The sequence below is a fragment of the Macrobrachium nipponense genome, chromosome 2, assembly GCF_015104395.2.
Source record: "Macrobrachium nipponense isolate FS-2020 chromosome 2, ASM1510439v2, whole genome shotgun sequence".
NCBI classification, from domain to species: Eukaryota; Metazoa; Arthropoda; class Malacostraca; order Decapoda; family Palaemonidae; genus Macrobrachium; species Macrobrachium nipponense.
Window position 1 is genome coordinate 22,807,999 of NC_087201.1, and position 26,330 is coordinate 22,834,328.

Below are 26,330 nucleotides of genomic sequence, written 5' to 3' on the forward strand. Positions count from 1 at the left end.
GATACATTTACTTTAATTAGTCTATATGATACGTAAATAGTAATCAGCTATTCTTGTAGCCCTCAAGATTTTGCAAAATCACTCCAGGTTGTACATAAAACTTCAAGAATGTAGTGTCACCAGAGGATTACAATAGTTTTTACCTTCAAGAACCAGCATTCTTTTATGAAAATCCAAAACCAGGTTGTACATAATACTACAGGAAACAACATGTAGTGTAACCAAAGGATTACAAGTAAGGTTTTTATAACTTTTTATTAGTTTAAGACATATTTCCAAGCGTCGTTCCGGCTTACGACGATTTTCGGCTTACGACGCGTCTCAAGAACGGAACCCCCGTCGTAACCCGGGGACTGCCTGTACAGGTAATGACCGACTTACGACCTATGCAACTTACGTCTGATCGACTTTACGACTATTACTTTCACCCTTTTCGGCAGAACGTGCATACGAACGTACGATACTTTTTCCTGCGGCATCCGTGCATCTCTCGGGTCCCGCGCTCACTTAGTGTTGCCTGTAGCTCCGTACTGAACGCATCTCTCGCTCTGCTGTGTTCATTTTTCAATAACTTTGTGTTAATTTTGATCATTTTTGAAATGTCTGCCAAGAGGAAACTGTGTTTATCTACTCCTCAACATGCCAAGAAGGAAAGGAAAGCCATTGACTTGGACACAAAAATGACAGTGATTAAGCAGTTCGAAGAAGGGAAGAAAGTGAATGTGATCGCACGTGATATGAAGTTATCTCATTCTACTGTGTCCACGATTCTTAAGGATAAGGAAAGGATTCGTGATGCTGTGAAAGGTTCTGCACCCATGCGATCGACAGTGATTACGAAACAACGCACTGGCCCCATCCATGAAATGGAAAAATTATTGCATGTTTGGATGGAAGATCAAATCCAAAAAAGGACACCGTTAAGCCTTTTTACTGTGCAGATGAAGGCTAGAAGTCTGTTTCAGACTTTGAAGGAACGTGCTGGAGTAGAGTATAAGCTAGAATTTTTGGCAAGCGTTGGCTGGTTCAAGAGGTTCAAAAAACTATTCCAGCTGCATAGTGTTCGAGGTGACTGGAGAGAAGCAGCGAGTGCAGATGAGGAAGGAGCTGGCAAGTTTGTTCGACAGTCTCGATGAAATGATTACGGATGAGGAATATCTTCCAGAACAAATATTTAATGTTGATGAAACAGGCTTGTTCTGGAAACGAATGCCAGAACGCACTTACATCCATAAGGAAGCCAGTAGCATGCCAGGATTTAAAGCTTTTAAGGATAGGCTGACTCTACTGCTTGGTGGGAATGTCGCGGGGTTCAAGCTGAAACCCTTTTTAATTTATCATTCAGAAAACCCACGAGTGTTCAAGAATGTAAGCAAGTACACTTTGCCTGTCTACTTTCGCTCTTAACCGTAAGGCATGGATGACGCAGACACTTTTTGAAGACTGGTTTGTCAACTGTTTCATTCCTCAAGTGCGTGAATACTTCCTAGAGAAAGGAATTCCTTTCAATATTTTACTGCTGCTCGATAATGCGCCTGGACATCACCTCACTTAGCTGATCTGAATCCTGATGTGAAAGTGGTTTTTTTGCCACCAAACACCACTCCAATTCTTCAACCTATGGACCAAGGTTCGATGCAACATTTAAGGCAAACTATTTAAGAATCACCTTTGCGCAAGCCATAGCTGCTCTAGATGCCGACCCAGAACTATCCCTACGAGAATTTTGGAAACGCTACAATATTCTGCATGCTATCAAGAATGTCTTCTGCCTGGGAGACTGTGACGGAGAAGTGTATGAATGGCATATGGAAGAAGTGCGTTAAACGTTATGTGAATGATTTTGATGGATTTGACAGTGAACAAGAACTTGATGTGATACGGGGAAAAATAGTGAAACTGTCAAAAGAGCTTTCCTTGGATTGTGAAATAGAAGATATTGAGGATTTAATAGACCACGCTTCCGAAGAACTTACAAATGAAGAGCTGATTGAATTGGAAGAAGAACGTGTGGCGGAGGAAGAAAGAAGAGAAGCGGAGGATGAAGAGTTGCCAGAAAGGAAATTTACCGCCCCAAGGGATTATCAGAAGGATTAGCTCAACTAAATAAACTCCTTGCACATTTCGAAGAAATGGACCCAAATTATCAAAGGTTTGCAAAGATTGAACGGATGGCACACGATTTGTTTCGTCCGTATCGTGAAATTTACGAGGAGAAAAAGAAACAAAAACAATCCAGACGAAACTCACCATGTTTGTGAAACGAACAACTCCTCCCGTCACCCCGACCGTCGCTTCAGCTGATGAAGTCAACGACCTCCAGCCAAGCACCAGCGATGCCAGCAGTCATTAATTTTATTATATTTTCCTGTACTACATACTAGTTTTCAATTGTATTTTTGAATGTTTTCTATTTTTTGCACCTGTATTTTGTATTTTTCAACATTAAACAAATAGTACTGTAGCGTCCAGTGTTTAAATTAAACCTGACAAAAGTAACAACAGGAAACAGTATGATGCATAGAGAAGCGGGTTTGCTATGAACTTAACAAACGTAACAATACATAAGATGCAATTTCGTGTACGTAGAGAGACGTTACAGACGTTACAAATGGTATAAAAATTCCAAGAAAATCATAACTAAAAAAAAGGATGAATTCTTATATGAGGCATGACAAACGAAGTCTCTCTCTCTCTCTCTCTCTCTCTCTCTCTCCTCTCTCTCTCTCTCTCTTCAGTGAAAGCCTCGATTCGATAGAATTTTTTCCACATAATCATAGGCGTACGAGGTGAAGTTCATTTAGGAGGGCAACACCTGATTTGCCCGAATTTTCATTATGAAACAGTATGATGCGTGGAGAAACAGTTTGGACAAACGTTTGGCGAATGTAACAGTACGTAGAGAGACATTACAAATGGTATAAAAAATTCCAAGAAATCATAACTAGGAAATACAATAAGTAAATTAACTAAAAAAAAAAAAAGGATGAATTCTTATATGAACGTGACAACCGAAGCATTATGAAACAGTATGATGCGAGGAGAAACAGTTTGGACAAACGTTTGGCGAATGTAACAGTACGTAGAGAGACGTTACAAATGGTATAAAAAATTCCAAGAAATCATAACTAGGAAATACAATAATTAAATTAACTAAAAAAAAAAAAAAAAGGATGAATTTTTATATGAACGTGACAACCGAAGCATTATGAAACAGTATGATGCGAGGAGAAACAGTTTGGACAAACGTTTGGCGAATGTAACAGCAAGGAGTAGTAATGTCATGTAGAGAGACGATATAAATGGTATAAAAATAATCATAACTAGGAAATACGTACAATGAAACTAAAGAAAAGGTTGAACCTACAAACGTAGCAATATGAAACAGTGTGATGTGTGGAGAACGGGTACGTCTGACGACTTTGACAAACGTTAACAGTAAGGCGTAGTAATGTCCACGTCATTACTACGCCTTACTGTTAACGTTTGTCAAAGTCGTCAGACGTACCCGTTCTCCACACATCATCACACTGTTTCATATTGCTACATTTGTAGGTTCAACCTTTTCTTTAGTTAATTTATTTTGCTATCTTTGTTTTCTTTAGACTTCATTGTATTTCCTAGTTATAATTATTTTTATATTTTTATACATAGGTGTGAGATGTTACACATGCTACAAAAATGTAAAGAAATCATAACTAGGAAATATAACACACATTCTAAAGAAAAAGACAGCAAAATAAACTAGCTAAAGAAGGGGTTGAATTTTACATACGTATATGAAACTTGTGAAAGGGTATCGTAAAGTACTATCGTAATATATATGACAGTAAGAAATATACACTAAGAATGGTAATACAATGGTTTTAATGATAATGAATGTTAAATAATAATGAATTATGACTTAAATATGATAATATAAGTAATAATATAAGAAAATGTTGATAAAATATGACTTTCAGATGATGTCAATATCATTACACAATATGTATATGTACGATAAACTCTACGGTAATTTAGCAGACTCGACATGCGTCCAAATCGAGTTACGACTTGTTTTGCAGAACCAATTGCGGTCGTAAGTCGGTCACTACCTGTATATATATATATATAATATATATATATATATATATATATATATATATATATATATATATATATATATATATATATATATATATTATATATATATATATATACATATATATATATATATATATATATATATATATATATATATATATATATATATATATATATATATATATATATATACACCCCATACTCTCAGGGGATGCATACCAGACCCCCTGCAAATAGATAGAACCAACGAATACTTGGAAGCCAATAAAAAAATTTTAAAACTGCCTATTTTGTTAGTTAAAACTCAAGAAACTTAAAATTTTCATACGTTTTTTTTAAGTTTTATTTCAAAAAGTGCTTGTTATGATGAAACTGATACAAAAATACAGTAATTTGTGGATATTTCTCATAGAAAAATACCGCGAATAGACAAATTTCCTGCGAATAAGACCCGCAAAGGAATCAGCAAATACGGGGGTTGAGCACTATTCAAATAATGACATTCATATAACCTAAGTCTAAGTTTCAAGATCTTTCTGTCATCATGCTACACAAATGAGAAGCAAGGTTCTTGTCTTCCTGGAACCCAGGATCCATGAAGGCATGTGCAATGTGCAGCTACCCACCCATCAGATCTTCTTTTAAAGTGGTAATGAAGAGTTTAATATTCATTCAAGACTATTAAGGTGTGCTCATATAAATAGTTTGTTGCAAAGCAAACTGGCATTACATAAATCACCTCTGCTTCTCTCCTGCCAATTCAGAAAATCTCCCAAAATACAAAATAAGGATTTCATTCCAAATCTCAAACCAATGAATCCATGCTTTGGAAAATCCTCTGGCAATATGAAAATATATTACATTATATATAACAAAATTAGAACCTGAAAGATCACAGCTTACCTGCCTTCATCTTCATACGTGCAACACAACACCTCACTTAAAACATAATTCATATCTCCCTCTCCATCAAGATATGCCTGCTTCAGATCATTCATTTCTTCCTCAGATTCTGAAAGAGCGAGAATACCCAGTCAGTGAAACACATTTCTTCCTTCATCAAAAATAAAACAAGTTTTACATTCTACCACCCTCTCAAGAATTTGCACACACACAAAAATTACTTCCTGAGTTTTATACTTTCTAAAGTTTACACTATGTCTCTCAAGGTTCATGGGATTTACATCCATATAAAGAGCAACTTGTGATACAGTTATTGATGATTTACTGTCATTTAATAATAGAGACAAAATACTTATGTTTAGTTTTCTACACATCCTCGAGTCCTACTAAGGTCTGACACTTTTAGTTAACCAAAGAAGATAAAAGAGAAAATACCTACTCAATTTAAAGAACCACTTTCAGGCACTACTGCCAGTTTATTCTGTCCCTTTTAGACAATACTAGTAAAGATAAATTAACATGAATACATTTTTAAAAATAGTACATACATGACAAAAATGATATTGTTATGATACAATAAAGTTTGTTCATACTTACCTGGCAGATATATATATAGCTGTATTTTCTGAAGTCCGACAGAATTTTAAAAACTTCCGACACACGCAGTGGTCGGCCAGGTGGTTAGTACCCATTCCCGCCGCTGGGAGGCGGGTATCAGGAACCATTCCATTTTCTATTCATAATTTTATTTCCACTGTCCCCTGAGGGGAGGTGGGTGGATACTTGATTTATATATATCTGCCAGGTAAGTATGAACAAACTTTATTGTATCATAACAATATCATTTTGTTCATGAAACTTACCTGTCAGATATATATATAGCTGAATCCCACCTTTGGAGGTGGGAAGGGACAGAATAGAAGGAATTTGGGAAACAAATGCATGCAGATGATTTACATCTTGGTTCCACCTATTAGCATAGCTGGCTTCGTGGTTACTGCCACGTAAGTCTGCTTGTGCTACTAGAGTTGCCAGCGAGGTAGAGACATATATAGCTGGTGCACTCCAGATGATCTGTCAACAGGGGCGAGACCACGACGTGACTAGACCATATTGACCATACCATGAGGGCTAAGAAGTAAAATAAATATATATATATATATATCACCACCTGACCAACCTAGCCAAAGTTAAGGTGTTTTAAACTAAGGCTTAAGAGTTAAGAAGTCGCCGTTGTCGGCGACTCATCAACTAAATTAAGAGCTCTTCCTAACCATTTTCTACAGGATAGGATGAGTGGTACTTCTTGCCCCAAGATTGTGTCTGCAGACACGTATGGCCCTAGCGAGCAGCAAGATCTCATATACCATCTTCACATCTCGCAGGGAGTGTGAAGTGAACACAGAGTTGCTTCGCTAAAACATGGTACTCAGGATGTTGCTGAGTGCCATGCTCTGTTGAAATGCTTCCGAGGCCGCGCCCTCACTCGTGAGCATTCAGATAAAAAGATTTCAAATCTTTGTGCAAAACACAATGAAGGAGCATTTTTGAAGAACTCCTTAACACTAAAGCCAGGGTGTTCTTCGATATGGGCAAGTATGGTCTTTTTCGGAACATGCAGATTGGCCGAATGACTTCGACTTTCTTGAGTTTTATGTAGATAAAACTTAAGAGACCCGACAGGGCACAGGACTCTCTCTGGCTCCTGCCCACTAACTTGTGCCATCCTTGCTTCCAAGCTCCTGGCCCAAGGACAAAACGGGTTTCCATTCTTAGGCCACAACGGAAGGCTTAGAGAGCACACCGCCTTGTGTCTCTAAAGCCAAAACTTGTGACGATGGCTTAAAATTTCACTAACCCTCTTTTGTCGTATCTAGGGTGGTTAGAAGAAGGCCTTCCTGATCACATGCAAGAAGTTAACAGGTAGACCTTAGACCTTACAGACCTTACATCTTGTTCGGGTTGCCCCAGGTCCCTCAGTGTGAGGCACCTCTAATGTCTACCAGAGAGTTGCTAGTACATCTTCCGGTATATTTTGCATCTTCCAATCTTGGATGGTCTGGGATGCAGTTTAGATATTTGTCGAGCTTATTCTTAAACACATCTACGCTCACATCCTGATATATTCCTCAGATGAGCTGGCAACGCATTGATATAGACGCTGCATTATCGATGCTGGTGCGTAGTGGATTAATGTCCTGTGTGCTTTCCTTATTTTTCCTGGTATAGTTTTGGGCACTATTAATCTACCTCTGCTTGCTCTTTCTGATATTTTTAGTTCCATGATATTTTCTGCTATTCCTTCTATCTGTTTCCATGCCTGAATTATCATGTAGCGTTCTCTTCTCCTTTCTAGACTATATAATTTTAAGAATTGTAGTCTTTCCCAGTAGTCTAGGTCCTTAACTTCTTCTATTCTAGCTGTAAAGGACTTTGTTACAACTCTCTATTTGTGCCAATAATCCTTTTGATAGTGTGGGTACCATATCATATTGCAATATTCAAGTGGACTACGAACATATGTTTTATAAAGCATAATCAATGTGTTCAGCTTTTCTTGTTTTGAAGTGCCGTAACAACAACATCCATTTTTGCTTTACATTTTGCCAACAGAGTTGCTATTTGATCATTGCATAACATGTTCCTATTCATCATCACACCAAGGTCTTTAACTGCTTCCTTATTTGTGATGGTCTCATTATTAGGTCCCTTATATGCATATAGCTTTCTTTCTCTGTCTCCATAATTTATTGATTCAAATTTATCAGAGTTAAATACCATCCTATTTAACCTCTGCCCAATCATATACTTTGTTAAGGTCTCTTGTAGAGCGTTCCTATCTTCATCACAAGTAATTTCTCTACTTATTCTTGTGTCATCTGCGAAACTACTCACTACCGAATCCTTCACATTATTGTCTATGTCTTCAATCATAATAACAAACAGTATTGCAGCTAACACCGTACCTTGCGGCACACCGGATATTACCTTGACTTCATCCGATTTCTCGTCGTTTGCAATAACTATCTGTTTTCTGTTGTGTAAAAATTCTTTTAACCATCTTCCTACTTTATCCACGATATTGTGTTTTCTAATTTTCTTCTTGCTAATATATTATGGTCTACTTTATCAAAAGCTTTTGCAAAGTCTAAATAAACCACATCTGTTTCATTTCCGCTTTTCATATTTTTGAATATGTTCTCACGGTGGACTAACAGTTGGGTTTTGTGTACTTTTTCCGGGTACGAAACCATGTTGTCCTTTATTAAACAAATTATTTTTTATTAAATGTTTCATAATATTTTTCTTCATTACCCTTTCATACACTGTTTCATAATATGTGATGTTAGACTCACAGGCCTATAATTACTTGCCTCTAGTCTTGATCCACTTTTGAAAGTAGGGGTAATATATGCTAATTTGTGCTCCTCATAAATCTTGCCTGCATCTACACTTTGTCTTAATAATATTGCAAGTGGCTTTGCGATAGAATGAACTACTTTCTTTAACAAAATAGCAGGAATTCCATCAGGCCCTGCAGCAGCTCCATTTTTTAATTTCATTAATAGCCTGCACAATATCAGCTTCATTAATATCTATGTCAGCTAAATATTCACTATTTTCATCCCTTACTTCTATATCATTATCTTCATTATCTATTCTAGGGGTGAATTCTCTCTTATATCGTTCTGCCAGTATGTTGCAAATTTCCTTTTTTTCATTCGTTAATCTCCCTTCAATTCTTAGAGGGCCTATTTCTATTCTTCTTTTATTCATCTTCTTCGCATATGAGTATAATAGCTTGGGGTTTTGCTTGATATTTAATAGGGTTTTTTCTTCCAAGTCCCGTTTTTCATTTTCTTTTGATTGTATAATCTTTTGTTCTGCATTTTCTATCTTACTTTTTAGTTCTATAACTTTCCATGCATTTTTTTCTTTGCAAGAAACCTTTTTTCCACTTTCTGATTTTCTGGAACAAGATCCTTCTGTCTCTTGGTATGCATGAATGATGTTTACTTTTCTTCTTCGGTATATATTTTTTTCCACTATTTTCTCCAATATTTTATATAATATCTCCGTATTTACCCTTATGTCATCACTTACGAAAATGTTATCCCAATCTTTGTTTAATTCTTCATTAATTTCTGACCATTTATATTTTTACTGTAGAAGTTGTATTTTCCATATCCTTCCCACTTTTTCATTTCTTGCTTATCTCTATTTTCACTTGCTTTGGAATGAACTGTAATTCTATGACATTATGGTCTGAAATATTCGCATTATAAACTATTATTTCTTTAACATAATTCATCTCGTTCACAACTACTAGGTCTAAAGTATTTTCCTTTCTTGTTGGCAGGTGATTTATTTGTTGAATGTTGTATTCTAGTAGCATATCTAATAGCTTTTCAAATTGCCTCTTATCTTCTGCACTACTATTACTCTCTTTTTTATATGTATAAGTACAACCACAATCTCCTATTCGTTCTTTCCATTCTACGAAAGGAAAGTTGAAGTCACCAGATAGGAGAATAGTCCAGTCCTTGTGATTTCTACATATATCATCCAATTTTTCAATTATTAAGTCAAACTCTTTAGTATGTAGGAGGTCTATATATTACTATGTTCATCAATTTTTCAGATTCAAATTCTACCGCTATTAGTTCACATTCTGAGTTACTATATTTCTAATATATATTTTTCCTTGTTTTTTGTCTTTCCCATATATTGCGGTTCCCCCTTGATTCCTATTTTTTCTATCTGATCTATAAGTTTGGAACCCTTTTATTTGATCATCATTCCCAGTCTCTTGGGAATACCAGGTTTCACTTATATTCATTATATCTATTTTCTTTTCATTTTGGGTTAGTTCTTCTAAGTACTCTATTTTTCTTTTTGAGTTACTCGTAACTAGAAACCTGCGCATTCATCACTATGATGGTTTGCGTGTTTTCTCCTCATTTAATACTGGTAGTAATAAGGATTCCCATGTCTCTTTCCTGTTCTGGTATGTTGTTCTTTTTTTCATTTCCAGAAATTCTGACATTAAAAAATCCAACTTTTCCATAATATTTGATACTTTCTTCATCATAATTATTCATTTTGTGTCTGAATCTGCAATTTTCTCCGTTTCTGCAATATCCTCTTGCATAATAAATACAGTTATTATCTCTTGAGTAGAATTTCGGAGCTGATGCTTTGAAATTTTTGCTGACACCTCTGCCATATCTCATTGGTGGTTTGCTTTTCTCTTTTACCTGATATTCTTGATTTCTCTCTTTATTTGTTTCTTTCTTATTTTGGATTTTATTACTTGGTTGGTTATTTATTTGATTATGATTCATGGCTACAGGGTGCATATATTTGCATTTTTTGTCGAACTTACATCCTTTTCCTTCTTTTAGGTTTTTACATATTTTTGGATGCAGATCTCTGCAATCATCCCCATATCCATCTAAGTATGCACATTTACCATATATTTCATAGTTTTTGACATATCTTAGGATGTTTGTAGTAACATCTTTCTCCAAATCTGCAATTCCCTCTTTTCAAAAGGTTGCAGATTTTGTCTTTCTTATATTTTTTTCCTCTTTCCAGTCATTGTATAGATCTGGGTAGAGCCTCTTCGGGATTTGCTTTTCTGTTGTCATATCGTTAATTTATTTCTTCGTAGGTATGCTGCTTTATTGCCTCATATGTAGCTATCAATGAGTATCTCTGCATCCATACTTTTATCTTGTTCTTTGTTTTCCTTATTTTTTTTTCTGTCATTTCATTTTTGTTTACTTCTCTTCCGTTTTCCTCTTCTTCTTTTTCTTCTTCTTCTTCTTCCTCTTCTCTTCTTCTTCATCCTCAACTATTTGTACATTCAATCTTGATTTAATAACATTGTTTATCCATGATAGACATGTTGAACAAAAAATTCTTGTATCTTTTCTCAAATCTTGTATTACCTCAGCACACTGTGGATGGGTCGGAATGTTGCATGCAGCACATTTTCTGATTAGGTTTTGTGGATTGACTATGCTATACCAAACCTTACACAGTTTGCATGCTTTTGGCATTCTTTTTCCTAATGCATCAATTAGGATATTCACAAGATTCACCTTATTCATTTTCTTTGTCGGAATATGTTGGTTTATGTATATTTTCTTTCTGGGCTCAGCTCGTGTCGCTGCGCGAAATATCCTTTAATCTATTATTTCTAGGGTAAATGTACTAACACATACCAGAGAATAAATAAAATAAAGAAAAAGGTCAGTATAACTGACTCGCTCACCCTCCAAGAGGGTGTCGGTATGAACACTAGGCGAGTGAGACCACTACCACGAGCCAAAAACCAATAGAAATCTCCCACAACAAAAACCCTCCATGAGGAGAGCGACCCACCCCAGAGTGAGCAGATCGTACTACTACTACTCCATCCCATGCTGCCGACTGCTGCGCCTCTGGTGGCCATCCTTTTCAGTTAGCGCACACGAGTCACACGTGATATTTTTCTCTCTGTGTTTTTTGTGCCCTTTGAAATCCGTTGGATTTATCTATGATGGAGCGTGCAGCTATTGCAGCAGCTAAGTTAAGTACTCAGTATTTATGGTTAGTTGGTTTTTTCCGGCCCTCAGTCAGTATTTCCGCCGTTTTTTAGGTATAAATACGAACTCGGGGTCGGAAGCATGGCAGCATGGTTCTGCCGCGTGGTGGGTTCGTTCTCGGTCTCCCATACCTAGAACATCCCCTTATCTATATACGCTTATATATTTATTACCATTTTACTTAGGGTACTGTCTACTCAGGTTTGTCATGCATGCATGTCTTTTACCTTATGTAGGCTTCTTCTTTCCAGACCCTAGTCCCGGCTCTTAGTATCGGCCTCTGACTAGCTTTGAGTGGTAGACTTTCCTTCGGGTTAGTCGTACACTCCTGGATTTTTCTCCTACTATATTGTTTTCTTTCTTTTATTTTATTTTATTATAACTTGTATTTTGTTGTGGCTAGGTTAGTTAGGCGTCCTGGCTAGCCTAGGTCCTGGCTCCTTGAGCCTATGCTACCGCTCATCAGTTCGGGTGCTTCCCTATAGCATCTCTCTGATCAGTCGGTTTTGGCCAGTAGTCTCCATGCTACCGCTTTTTTCAGTTCAGTTGCTTCCCGATAGCATCTCTCTGATCAGTTGGTTGGTCTAGGCTTAGTTGTCTTATTTTTGGTCTTACGCCTCTTGGTCACTACGCCGATCACGAGACAGCCAGAACGCCGCCCAGTCCCCTTCCCCCCTCCTCCCGCTCTTCCATAGAGTCGGGGGAGGGTGGGTCGTCTGCCCACGCTCGCTCCACATACCGAGCATGCCTCCCTCTCTCCCCCCAGGCGGAGGGGCCAGGGAGACGGGACAGACCCAGACTGGACGCGACCCTCTCCGGCTTCTCGGTCCGGCCGGCGGTGGTGATGTGGTGGGGGGTACTGGCCAATTTCCCCCCATCCGTTGCTTCCTTGTCGCTCCGGTTCGCTCGAGCCTGTATGTCTCCTCGCTCTTCCCGACCTTGCTAGGACTCCTTTCCTGATCGGAGTCCTGGAATCCAGCGGGAAGATGTTAGTCCACCCAGTAGAGTGGACCGGAACATACAGTGGGTCCCTGCTAACCTTACCGCATTGCTGATTTACTAAACTCCGCTACGCACTGGACTTGGTCCGGTTCGTTTGAGTTTTAGGTTTAAGCGTTTTTTAGATTAACTATAAGTTTATCTTAAGTACCTTAAAACCTTTTCCCCCCTCCCTTACATGTCTTACCGGGATATCTCCGGGATTATAGCCTATCAGGCGAGGCAGGGAGGGGTTATGCCCAAATTTTTTCCGAGCTCCGGCATGCAACGGAGTTCTTCTGTCCTTTAGCCTGTAAGTGTTATTCTTTAAGATACTCATGTATCTTCCCACTTACAGGCCACCAACTGTGAGCATCCGGGATGCGCCGCCACACTTCAGGACCCATGTGACACGAAGTTTGCGGTCCCATGCTCCATGCGCGACGCTGCACGGGGACATCCAGGTCTGGTACCATGAGACGTGTACCATTATGTTCACGATAATGGTGAGCAGCTTTTAGAAGGGGTGAGTATCCATCTCCGGTAGCTGCTCCGCTTCTGTTTTAGTGCTTAAGTTTTTCATCATCCACTTTAAACTTAAGGCATCTAAGTTTAAGTTATATTTTAAGTTTTAGTTTTAAGTGATTCTTAAATAATCAATACGCCCTCTCTTCCAGGCGCCGGCATGAAGGATACCGCACTGGCAACCCTGCGGGCCTGGGTCGGCGGTTTTGGGAAGAACGCCGCCAAGGGTATGCCCTACATCTTGGAGAAGCGGTTGCGGCGCTGTTAATCTTCCCCGGAGGCAAGGCGACAGGATACGTCCGACCCAGTAGAGGCGGCCCCTACTATCGCCTTCATCCAACAACAGCTGGCTGCCTCATAACTGATCAAGACCAGGATATCTCCACGGACGTCGCGACTCTAGATATTAATGTGGAACCTATGGTAGGTGTAGACGACCTGTTGGTCGAGGTAAGTAGGGTGGACACCCAAGGGTCACCCTTGGGTGTAACTGTTTCTTCTACTCCTGCAACCTCTCCATCCTTCCAAGGCTTTACAGGTGATGAATTATATACTCTCCTGACGCTTCGGTTAGACCTAAGGTCAAGGGTCAAGCAGTGAAATCCTTGACTAAGACGTCGTCGTCGTCTAAGAAGTCGACTTCGGCGTCATCCTCCTCACGTAAGTCTCCGGCTGCGAATCCCGGAGCAGACAGGTCTAAAGCTTCTAGCTCCGGCTCTAAGTCCTCGAGGAGTAAATCCTCCAGAGAGAGATCTCGCACCCCGGCAGAGTCACCAGTTCCGCTACCCTTGGTTCCGATTCAGAGCCACCCCTCCACCTCCGCAGCAGCTCCGGCCTTGGACTCCAATGCTGGCCTGTTGCAACAGGTGGGCGACCTGGTTGGGTTCCCTAAAGAGTAGCATGGAACAAATGATCTCTCGTCTGTCGGATAGGATTACTTCCCAAGACTCCATTATAGCCGGACTGAGAGAAGCCCCTCTAGCCTCTCCTCCACTTTCCAATACGCGTGGAACTCAGCTTCCTCCGTATGACTCGCTACCTCCGTTCTCGATGAACAATCCATGGAGAGTAGCGGTTCATACGCCCCATTCCAACGGTCTCATTTCCATACCGGAATTCGGAACTCGAAGGATAGAGGACTTCGAGTTCTTCCCGGAAGACCTCCAGCCTCCGTTCATAGGCTACGCAAGGCTTACAGCTTCAGCCATGGTTCGGGATGATAGGGTACCAAAGGAGACAGTCCTCTATTCACGAGACCAGGCTCAGAGAGAATGGCTCAGATGTTTAGAGGACATGGATTGTTCTAATACCAGGATACAACCTTTCAAGAGTCCCTTTACCATTTTCACAATGGATGAGAGTACCCCGCTCCCGTTCCTGACAAAGATCGCGAGGTCTACCATCCCAGCGGCCCAGAAGGGGGAACCCATGCCTCAATTGAAGGAAGCAGATCCCACATCTCCGTTGCTCCCCTCAGCCGGAGAATTGTGGGAGGACTTGCCAAACACCTTCTCAGCTGGCAAAACTCAAACCGGACTGTGCTATGGAGCAGTTTGGTGAAAAGCTACCCAGTGCTCCCCAGATGGCCTTATTCAGGCTGAATTTGACGCGAAATCGCGATTAGCCAGATCAATTAACTCTATGGCTATGTCCGAGGTAGCAACCATAGCTTATGGCTCAGAACCGCTTTTTAAGCTCATGACCAAAGCCCTGACTCAAACGGTACAGTCGGATATGTTTGAGTTTGCCACTGCTAGAACGAATTGTAGGAAGCATGTCCTACAAGAGGCAACCATTCGCATGAGCCGAATAGGTTACTCTCGTCTAACATCTGGGGAGCAGATCTCTTCCCAGAAGTATTGGTGAAGGAAGTCCAGTCAGAGGCTACGAGGCTGAACCAGACCAGAGCCTTAAGGACCGTTGGGGCCTTACGGCTAAGAGGAGACAAGACCTAACACCTAAAGGTAAGGGACAGAGGAAACCTAGGCGTTTCCATCCTTACCAGAAAAAGCAGCCACGCTTTCCTCAGCAAGTTCCAGCGGTGCCCTTAGTGCAAACAGCAACAACCTTCCACCTCTAAGGCTCAATCACAGCCAATTTATGTGATATCCCCTCAGCCTCAGCCCTCCACCTCTTACGCCATCTCTCCAGCTTACAATCAAGCCTTCGAGAGTCAAGCTTCACAGAAGTATGACCGCTCGGGTAAGGGAGGCAGAGGTAAGCGTTCCTTTCGTGGGAGAGGATCGGGAGGCCCTTTAACAGGGGAAAGCACTTCAGAGGAGGCCGAGGCGGTTACCAGAACCAATGAAGAACTTCAGGTAGGAGGGAGGCTGTTTCACTTTCGCCACCGGTGGAACTTCAGCGAATGGGCTCAGAGCATAAGGTGTCAAAAGGCCTGGGTTGGAGCTTGGTTGACCGAAAAAAACCCACCTCCCATCCAGACCTTTCCCGTCAAACCTTCCTTCCAAAGAATTGACAGAGTACGCAGAGGACCTCCTTCAGAAAGGAGCTATAGCGAGAGTCAAGAGATTAAAATTTCAAGGTCGCTTGTTCAGCGTGCCAAAGAAAGGCTCACAAAAAGAAGGGTAATCTTAGACTTGTCCCGCTTAAACTTAGCCATCCGCTGCGACAAGTTCAAGATGCTCACGATCTCACAGGTGCGGACCTTACTTCCCGTGGGGCCGTCACCACCTCTATCGATCTTACAGACGCCTACTATCATATCCCTATTGCAAGACACTTCCGTCCGTATCTGGTTTCAAGATAGGAGACCAGGTATTCTCCTTCAAGGTAGTTCCCTTCGGACTCAACGTGGCACCCAGGGTGTTCACGAAACTAGCGGAAGCGGTAGTGCAACAACTCAGATCACAAGGGATTATGGTAGTAGCGTATCTCGACGATTGGTTGATCTGGGCTTCAACAGTCGAGGAATGCAACAGAGCTACACTGAAAGTGATTCAGTTCCTGGAATATCTAGGCTTCAAGATAAACAGGACCAAGTCAAGACTCACTCCAGAGTCAGACTTTCAGTGGGCTGGGCATTCAATGGAATCTATCCTCCCATACTCTGTCGATTCCATCAACCAAAAGGAAAGAAATAGCGAAGTCAGTCAAGCAATTTCTAAGTCACAAACTGGCGTCAAGGAGAGCTCAGGAGAGGATCCTGGGTTCTCTCCAGTTTTGCATCAGTGACGAACGTCTTAATGAAAGCCAAACTGAAAGACCTAACCAGAATCTGGCGCTCACGAGCAAATGTCAGGGCCAGGGACAACTATCCTCAGTCCCTCTGATTCTAAAGAATCGTCTTCGGCCGTGGGCGAAAGTCAAGAATTTGTCAGTGCAGTACCCCTTCAGTTCCCTCCACCAGGGATTACCATCCACACAGACGCGTCCTTAAGCGGTTGGGGAGGGTATTCACAGTCCAAAAGGTTCAAGGAACTTGGTCACCTCAGTTCAGTCAGTTCCATATAAACGTACTGGAGGCAATGGCAGTGTTCTTGACTCTAAAAAGGTTGCGCCCACAAAGTACTCCCACATAAAGCTAGTTCTGGACAGCGCAGTGGTAGTACATTGTATAAACAGAGGAGGCTCCAAGTCACGTCATCTAAATCATGTGATGGTAGCCATCTTCTCCCTGGCAGACAAGTTCAGTTGGCATCTCTCCTCCACTCACATAGCTGGAGTGAGAAACGTCATAGCAGACGCGTTATCCCGATCAGTGCCCCTAGAGTCGGAATGGTCACTGGACAACAGTTCGTTCCAATGGATCCTTCAAAGAGTCCCAGGGCTACAGGTGGATCTCTTCGCATCTCAAGCGAATCACAAACTTCCCTGTTATGTAGCCCCCAACCTGGACCCTCTGGCCTATGCCACGGACGCCCTGGCTCTAGACTGGAACAACTGGAAGAAGATTTATATCTTTCCCCATGAATCTTCTTATGAAAGTTTTAAACAAACTCAGGACGTTCAAGGGTCAAGTGGCTCTAGTAGCCCCAGACTGGCCGAAGAGCAATTGGTATCCCCTAATTCTGGAGCTGGGCCTTCGTCCTCTTCGGATCCCCAATCCCAAGCTCTCCCAGTCAGTACAAACGAAGACTGTGTTCGCTTCCTCAGGGATTCTCAAAACCTAACTTTATGGATTTCATGAAGTTTGCGGCAAAAAGGGATGCGAATATTGACCCTCAGAATATTCTCTTCTTGGAATCCGATAAAGGGATTCAACTTTGAGACAGTACGATGCTGCTGTCAAAAAGTTAGCAATCTTCCTGAGAGAATCTGATATTAGAATCATGACAGTTAATTCAGCTATATCCTTTTTCAGATCCTTATTTGAAAAAGGTTTAGCAGCTAGCACGATTACGACAAACAAGTCAGCCTTGAAAAAGATATTTCAATTTGGGTTCAACATAGACTTGACGGATTCCTACTTCTCGTCTATTCCTAAGGCATGTGCTAGACTTAGACCTTCTGTAAGGCCTACGTCAGTTTCATGGTTCTTAAACGATGTTCTAAAACTGGCTTCAGAAACCGACAATGACACATGCTCGTTTATAATGCTCTTAAGGAAAACCCTGTTTTTATTAAGCTTAGCTTCAGGAGCAAGAATTTCAGAACTGTCGGCTTTATCCAGAGATCCGGATCATATTCAATCCTTCCCACAGGGGAAGTACTACTTTCTCCGGAACGTAGCTTTTTAGCAAAGAATGAAGATCCTTTGATGAGGTGGGAACCTTGGAAGGTACTACCCCTTCCACAAGATGTATCTCTTTGCCCAGTTACAACCTTACGAGCCTTTCTGTCCAGGACCTCCTCATCCTCATCGGGTCCCCTCTTTAAGAGGGAAAAAGGTGGTACTTTATCCATTAAAGGCATCAGGCAGCAAATCCTGTACTTTATTAAGCAAGCCAATCCTGACTCTTTCCCGAAAGCACATGATGTTAGGGCAGTAGCCACCCCTCAATTAATTATTTCCAACACATGAACTTCGATGAGTTGAAAAAGTATACCGGATGGAAATCGCCGACAGTGTTCAAACGCCATTACCTTAAGTCCTTGGAAGCTCTGAAATTTTCAGCAGTAGCAGCGGGAAACATAGTTTCCCTGATTCTAGTTAATTCGTAGTAGAAGATTCAGTCCTCCTTTCTACCTGCTTCACCCAACAGTTCGTCTATTCCTACCGTGTTCATTTACATTCACCTGGTGTCTTAGCTGCTTTTATGATGATGTAGTGGGTGCCCCTTATTTTTTGCTATGGACACTCACAGATGATTATGGATTTTGATCTCATGGATGTTACCCCTTATTTTTTGCTAGGGATACATCTCATTTATAATGGTTACGGGTTTTGTATATTAAGTCATATGCATTCCTTATACATTATCATTGTTGTTTAATTTGTTCATTTGACTACTCTAATGCTATTATATTTTGATACATGCCTTTACACAGATACCATTTTGTTACATGTAAGCCATTTACCTCTGTACATATGTAAATTACCTTATGATAAGAAACATGTTTTAGAATTAAGGGTAATTTAAGCATATTTCTATTTTGTATCACTGTGTATTTGTATCTTTTTAGCAATTATATTCTTTTTTATATTTACTTTATTTTTTATTTGAGACCTATTCTTATTTATTTTATTACTTTTGTTTACAATCTTGTGCTATTTCTCTGGTACGATTTCGCGCAGCGACACGAGCTGAGCCCAGAAAAAGGGATTTTGACGTAAGGAAAAATCTATTTCTGGGCGATTGGCTCGTGTCGCCAGCGAAATCCCACCCTACCCATCCCTTCGCCCAAGATTGTCTGCTAACTTCAGGATGGCCACCAGAGGCGCAGCAGTCGGCAGCATGGGATGGAGTAGTAGTAGTACGAGCTGCTCACTCTGTGGGTCGGCTCTCCTCATGGAGGGTTTTTGTTGTGGGAGATTTCTATTGGTTTTTTGGCTCGTGGTAGTGGTCTCACTCGCCTAGTGTTCATACCGACACCCTCTTGGAGGGTGAGCGAGTCAGTTATACTGACCTTTTTCTTTATTTTATTTATTCTCTGGTATGTGTTAGTACATTTACCCTAGAAATAATAGATTAAAGGATATTTCGCTGGCGACACGAGCCAATCGCCCAGAAATAGATTTTTCCTTACGTCAAAATCCCTTTTATGAGTCTCTTGACCACTTGGATTTTATTTGGAACTTCTTCAATTATTTTCAAGATGTTTTCATTAGATTTGTTCCAGTTTGAAGGATTATATCCTTCTAATATATCTATGAATGCTTTTGTATCTTTTTGGTTAGGACTGTTGCTGATTTCATAGATGAGAAATGCCAGTTCCCTTCCTGCTACCTCATCGTATTGCGAATCTGCTAGACACGCCAAATTACGCCACCTCTTCCCGCAGTTGGAACTTACTGCCATCTTGTTCTGATTTATAGTATTACACTTGATAAACTATCTTAGAAGACGCTTTATCCTACTATTTTCACACTAATCTTATCACCGATAGTTCACGAACACTTCTAGATATTTCTCAAATTCTAGTCGTATGTTAAACTTGTGATATCTGTTGATTAATCTGACTTCACGCGGGTACGACTCACCAAGCAAGATGGCTACTTACGAGAGGTAGGAGAGGTTCGAATGCTTTAACATCAAGAACTTCAGACTACGTCTAAGTTCCATATTGAAAGCTTCGATCTGGACATGCACAGTCAGTCCGTCTGTACTAAAGTCAGGTGACCGACCAGTTGACCAGTCAGACGAATCAAGGACAGCAAGGCTGTACCCTGAAGACCATAAGGCACTATTCTTCGCTGAAGGATGAGTGTCTGGACTGCCTGGGCGATTCAATCTAAGCAAACCTTGGGGGTGTATCAACGCAACCCAACGTCGTCAGCGAATCAACTCCTGACTCGAGCTTCTGGTGCCAGGAGAAAGGAGCGAGGAGCAAAAAGGCGATTCAGTCCCGAAGGAAGAATGCCTGACAGTCCAACCTGGTCTCATGTTACACGATCATCGGGGGTGTATAAACGCAACCGACTTCGTCAACAAGAAACTCAGGGCTACTATATGTCGCCTGATCTCGCACGAGTGTCTGACTCCGAGAAAACAGGTGAGACAAAAAGTAGATGGTGAGCGAGTTTCGAGATTCCACAGAACTCAAAGATCGTGAAGGGCTTTGTTGTTTGACAGACGCAAATCTCTGAGCCCAAAGGCCGTCAACAACATATTTGCATATTCTTTAATAGTTGTGACTGCCAGCTTATCCCATTCTTCAGACGGAAATGGAAGACGGTAATCTTATTCCTGTCAACATCTCGATAGTCTGAACGTAGTCAGACTCAGAGCGGAGAGGTTATAGGTACCTTCGAGTTAGAGTAGACCGACTCTCTCGGAAAAGGTCCTTGGAAAGTGAACTAGGAAGTATGTGACCTCTGTGAATCCAGGATCCTGAACGCCAACATGGGGCGATCAGCGTCATTGTCGCTCCCTGTGACGTCATAAATCCTCTTATTACCTTTCCTAAGCGATTGAAAAAGGGGAAAAGAGACTAAGCATCCATCCCCGTTCAATATCATAGGATGGCGTTTAATGGTACCGATCCCGGATCGAGAATAAGGGAGCAGAGAAGAAGAAGCCTCTTCGTCCTCAACATATCGAAGAGAAGAATGAAAGGGCGTCCCTAAAGTCTACACAACTCTCAACTTACTTCTAAAGAAAGATTCCACTCGGAAGTGAATAGTTGCTGCCGTCGATCGAGACGATTCGTACGGACTTTGTAATCCTGTAACAAGAACCTGTAGAGGATCGTTACATTCTACGCCTGTTGTTATAATAGGCTCTTTCTCGCAAACTCGAACAAGGACCGAGAGAAGATATTTCTTAAGATATGAGAGAGCTGTGGAATATCAGAGTTGATCTGGACCACTGGTTCCCAAAAACTCGTTTCGAGGACTGGAGGGACACTACCGAATCGCTTTTACTTCTTTCAGATTAAGATCCAGGACATCTGAAACCCTATCCAGATGTCCGGCACCTTCTTTCTATCACCTCAGGTGATAGACGCACTGAGAGATGTTCAGAATCATTCCTAAATCTAGAATAATATTTCAGTTTCCCGGTAGGAAAAAACTGTTGTCTGAATTGCAGTCTATTCGGGGAAACAAACTTCTTTAGGAAGGAAATGGTCCCCAGCAAGCTCATCCATTCCCTCCCCGAGTATGCTTACTTCCCTAATAAGGCTGCGCTTTGCCTAAGCAGGAGAGCAAATAAAAGTGCAATGTTGCGGTAGACTCGTAGTTCCATACCGTGCGGTAACGAGCACCGAAAGGATTAAGAGATAACTCTGTTGAACATAGTAAGGCAAAACGAATGCAACGTTTATTCATTCACGTAAGAAATCCCCTCAATCTTAGGCTAAAGTCCGTGATTGTAGGACAGAGATACAGTTAGTCAGTCAATCCCGCAGGAGAGACGTAACCGTCAGCACAGAGATACGGTTAGTCAGTCAATCCCGCAGAGGAGAGAGACGTAACCTACTGGGCATGACAGCGCACGATCTGTTACTGGCTCGGTTGGACTGGAGGACAGACACAGCGTGACAGCAGCAGCAAGCAGCTTACGAACGTCGTCTCTTAACTTTATGTCTGGGTTGCCAGCTACCCTATTCTACGAAGAAATAGGTCCGTTATTTTTTTTTTTTTTTTTTTTTTTTTTTTTTTTTTTTTTTTTTTTTTTTTTTTTTTTTTTTTTTTTTTAGCAGAAAGACTCTCAAGCTGGTATATTTAAACGAAACAGAAAACGCTAAATATATAGATGCGTTTGTGTCGTCAGAACACTACCATACAACGGTAAAAGATAAATCGGAAACTCCTGGAAGGCTGCAGGGAGTAACGATTAAATGTCCTTAAAATAGACAATAGACCTCTCGGTTGCCATCCGAAGAGGTAACTACAGCAAGCGTATATGACTTGAACCAACCAGAAGTAAAATAACGCAAGGCAAAAAATGAAATTATATCACAATAAAGTTTGTTCATACTTACCTGGCAGACATATATATAGCTGAATTCGGAAATACAGCTACATACATATCTGACAGGCAAGTTTCATGAACAAAACTTAAGAGAATCGAAGCAGTCGAAGCAGTCAGCTCAAGCTTCTTATGTTATTGGACATAAGCGTTCATTGACGTAGTCTACAAGTCTATTTCTTGTACGAGTCTGCGAATGACGAATGAGAGCTCTTCCGAATCTTGTCAATAAGAGCTTATTCGCTTACGCAATATCAAGTTAATGAGATGTTTGTCAATGAGAACTAACCCATTTACGGGACAAAAGAGATATTTTGTCAATGAGGGGATACCCACTTACTTGACAAAACGAAAGTATATTGTCAATGGGGGAAAGTCACTGAATTGACAAAACGTAATCCAGGGAGTCGAGCATTTAATTTTTCCGATTCCCGTCTCAAACAAGGAAGGGGCAAGAATCCTGTTAAGAGACTGGGCTTACAGCAAGTAGAACGACGATGTTCAATTCGGCAGCGTAGTCCCGACTAGAAACTAACAAAATCTATCATCTGAAAAACCCTTTCAGATGGGCTAAAAAGCTTGCAAAATTATCCTGGGAAGAGGAAGAAACTCTCCAACCAGCTTCCTCTCCCGTATCAAAACTAATGCCTGCTAAAGCTTAAAATTATTGGCAGTATGGCAAAGGAAGTACTGTCTTGCGCTTTCCTGAAGAGCGTCCTTTTGATGAGTGCCTTTGCAAGAATCCTACTGAACGTTGCCGAGAGTCCTGACGTGCAGGACATCGAGCCTTTACATAACCCGTAACTGCCTTATCGCAAAGTCTTGACTGCGGTAGTGGCAACTTAAATTTATTGGCAGAATGGCAAAGGTTGCGGTAGAGCAAACGAGATCTTCCCTTGAGCTTTCCTTAACTCCATCCACCTATGCGAAAAGTAATATTAATAGACAGAGATCTCTTGAATTCACGAAACCCGATGTCTTGCTGGGTTTCGAAGAAGAAGTTGTCTGTTCACTTTAAGCTTCCTCCGAAGCACTGCCTACTTCACATTCTTTGCAGGTGAGGTAGAAGGTATCACCGAAGGTAGAGGTAAAAATTCTTTAGGCCCAAATCTGAAACAAGAGCTTGAAGAGTTCAACAGAAACGTTCAGCCAGGCGACACACCTGGCGTGCGCTGGTGCACGCTCGGCGTCCACTGGAGCGCGCTCGGCGTCCACTGGCGCGCGCTCGGCGTCCACTGGAGCGCGCTCGGCGTCCACTGGTGCGCTTGGCGTGCACCCGCGCGCGCCTGGAGTCCATCCGAGCGTCCCAGGCGTCCGCTCTCAAAAGCTTCCTGCTACTATGACTTCTTTTACGTATTTCTCGGTGGAAAGACGGACACGAGTTCAGGCGACGTTCGCCTTCTTACTTCTCACTGAAACGCATAACGAGAGAGAAGAGAGAGAGCGAGAGAGAGAGAGAGAGAGAGAGAGAGAGAAGAGGACGTGAAGCGTCCTCTTCTATAAAGCTTCTATTTAGAGGGCGCGAGTCCTTCCGAAAGCTCCAACCCCTGCACGGAAAGGACGCTTCGGAGGACGAGAAGCAATCTTTCAGGATTCGTGCACGCGCACGCACTTTGGCAGTCTGGGGATTTTCATCAGAAACTGCCGAAGGCACGCCAGATCGGTGGGGGTTCCTTGTAACCCTCCTTAGGCTTTCGACATGCTCCCTCCCCGGGTCCTGGGAGTCAAGCAGAGGTCCCGGCCTAGAGGCGAAACGAGGCCGATCTGACGCACCCTCCACTACACAAGGGGTATCACTGCACTTCTGCACTTCACTTTTACTCTCTAAAGCAAGCACTTTCGATTCTAAGTTACGAATCGAAAGAGTATCAGAGAAAGGGCAATTCCTCTACAGACACTACTTAGGGCCCGAAGGCAACACTGCAGGGTTAGGAGTAACAATTACAGAAGTAGCACTTCACAGCAATGAAGGAGAGCGAGCACCTCTCGTAGACATATTCATAGCCCGTAGGCCATACTACAGGGTTAGGCAAAATAAAGTCTACAGGAAGGTTAGCAGGTTCACTACCCTGACTTTTGTTACTGATTAATTGCGTACATACGAATCATACGTCTTCCTTACGGATTAGACATGTTTACTGATTAACTCGTACATACCAAGTGCGGATCTACCGAAGCTTTCGGTAGCCACACCCTATCTTTGCAGACAACCCCGTCTGAAACTAGCCTAACTAGATTCAGATATTTTAAGCAAAAATGAATCAAATTCAAATCAATTTAAGATAGCGTATGCCTAGCCACAAATCCAAGTAAATAAATCAAAAGACAATTAGGATACTTAGCGGCAATGAAGTTTCCAAAATCCTAAGACGGAGGTACTGAAAACAGGTGTTTTCAGCACCGGCGACAGAAAAATTATGAATAGAAAATGGGAATGGTTCCTGATACCCGCCTCCCAGCGGCGGGAATGGGTACTAACCACCTGGCCGACCACTGCGTGTGTCGGAAGTTTTTAAAATTCTGTCGGACTTCAGAAAATACAGCTATATATATATCTGACAGGTAAGTTTCATGAACAAAAATTTATTTTAATTTTGACAAAGTTTCAAGTGATCTCTGCTCACAATGCTGTACATGGGCTCTAAACAAAACATTCAGCTTTTAATTAGTAAACTATTTTGTAATGGATTTACAACCTGGAAATCCATTATATGTTTACAGCTGATTCCCACATTTGAAAATGGAGATAAAGATATATGCCACGAAGGAAAAATAAATGAAGGAGGATCTGCGAGATCTTTCGCATTAAACGTCCTTTACTGAGCAGAAACTGACATAAATGGGGCAAAAGACAATACAAGAAGATTCATATAACTGACAGATAGGGATTATAAAGAGATTAGTACCTAGAATCCGACACACCTGGAAGATGAGAAACCTTCCCAAACAAGCATAAACAATGGGTGCAATTAAAGGTTTAAGACAATCATCTCAGATACAAGGACAAGACAATTACAGGATTATAGGTGACAGCTATTCAGAACTTGGTAAACAAAACCATATTCACAATACATGTCAGACATACATTATAACAAAGATAACTCTAAGGCAACTGATTTTTATTTAAGTCAGTAATTATATCTTTGAGGTCATTCTTAAACATGTTACATATACAAGGGTCTAAATGAAAAAGGCCACGACTAACATTGAAATTACAATGAAAAGTAAGTTGCCTTCGTTTATTTTTCCTTCGTGGCATATATCTTTATTTATGGATTTATCACGTTCCTAACTTTCGTGATTCAGTTATACAAAATGGAGATGTTTGAAAAAGGTGGTGGGTAAAGTGAAAATCAGCCAACCCTTATAGGCTACTTAGTAACATAATATTAAGTATAAAACAGTGTCCAGTAAAGTCAATCCATCAGCTATTACTGCCACCTTAGGAGCATTGTCACTCACGTATGAGATCCTCATCATGAAAACAGGTACCTACATGCAAAAGGTACACTACCAATACTCGACAATAAGTATCTCCAAACTTTCCAAAAACCACAACTGGGTTCAAACAGCAGTAAGCCAAAAAAAAGGCTACCTATCGATTCAGGACATAATATTCCCTGCACAAACCATAAGAGTTCACACTCTGCAATAATCATATTTAATCTCCATACCATGAAGATACATAGCAAATACAGGATTAACATGCTACTGAGTAACTTCAATAACTTAGCTAAGGGTAAGTTTCCAAATTTAAAAGTTATAGCCACAGCTTAATGGTTTTCCTTCCATTAAGGATAGAAATTACCATGACAGTCCTTAACCAATGACCTACTAAAAAAAAGACATATTTCTACTCATTGGAAGCTCTGGCTTCCGAACACTATATACACAGAACTTTTACTTCAGCTTTAATACTTCAGTGTAATTCAAACAATTCCTAAAGGCATTGCAAGACCCCTCCGGAAGTCATGTTCCTCATGCCCTTGTGACTCCAATCTAGATAAAGATCTGCCATGTTCAAAACCAAACTTAGCCCAATATAAGGCAAAAATAATTGCCTTGTCTTTGGAAAAGCCTATCTTAACTGACAAAGCTTGTAACTTTCTAAATACAGTAGTGCCTCAGGATATGAAATTAATCCGTTTCGAAGCGGCCTTTGTAACCTGATTTTTTGTATCTCGAACTACGTTTTACATGCAAATTGCCTAATTCG

General features: G+C 41.1%; 1 protein-coding gene across 1 annotated transcript in view; it reads right to left on the reverse strand.

Moving 5' to 3' along the window:
- Positions 1–26,330, reverse strand: part of LOC135220482 (dnaJ homolog subfamily C member 9-like) — a 187,193-nt gene that overhangs the window by 37,071 nt on the left and 123,792 nt on the right. Inside the window, exon 4 of the mRNA XM_064257610.1 lies at positions 4,987–5,095. Coding sequence (XP_064113680.1) covers positions 4,987–5,095 — 109 coding nt within the window. The remainder of the gene's footprint in view (positions 1–4,986; positions 5,096–26,330) is intronic.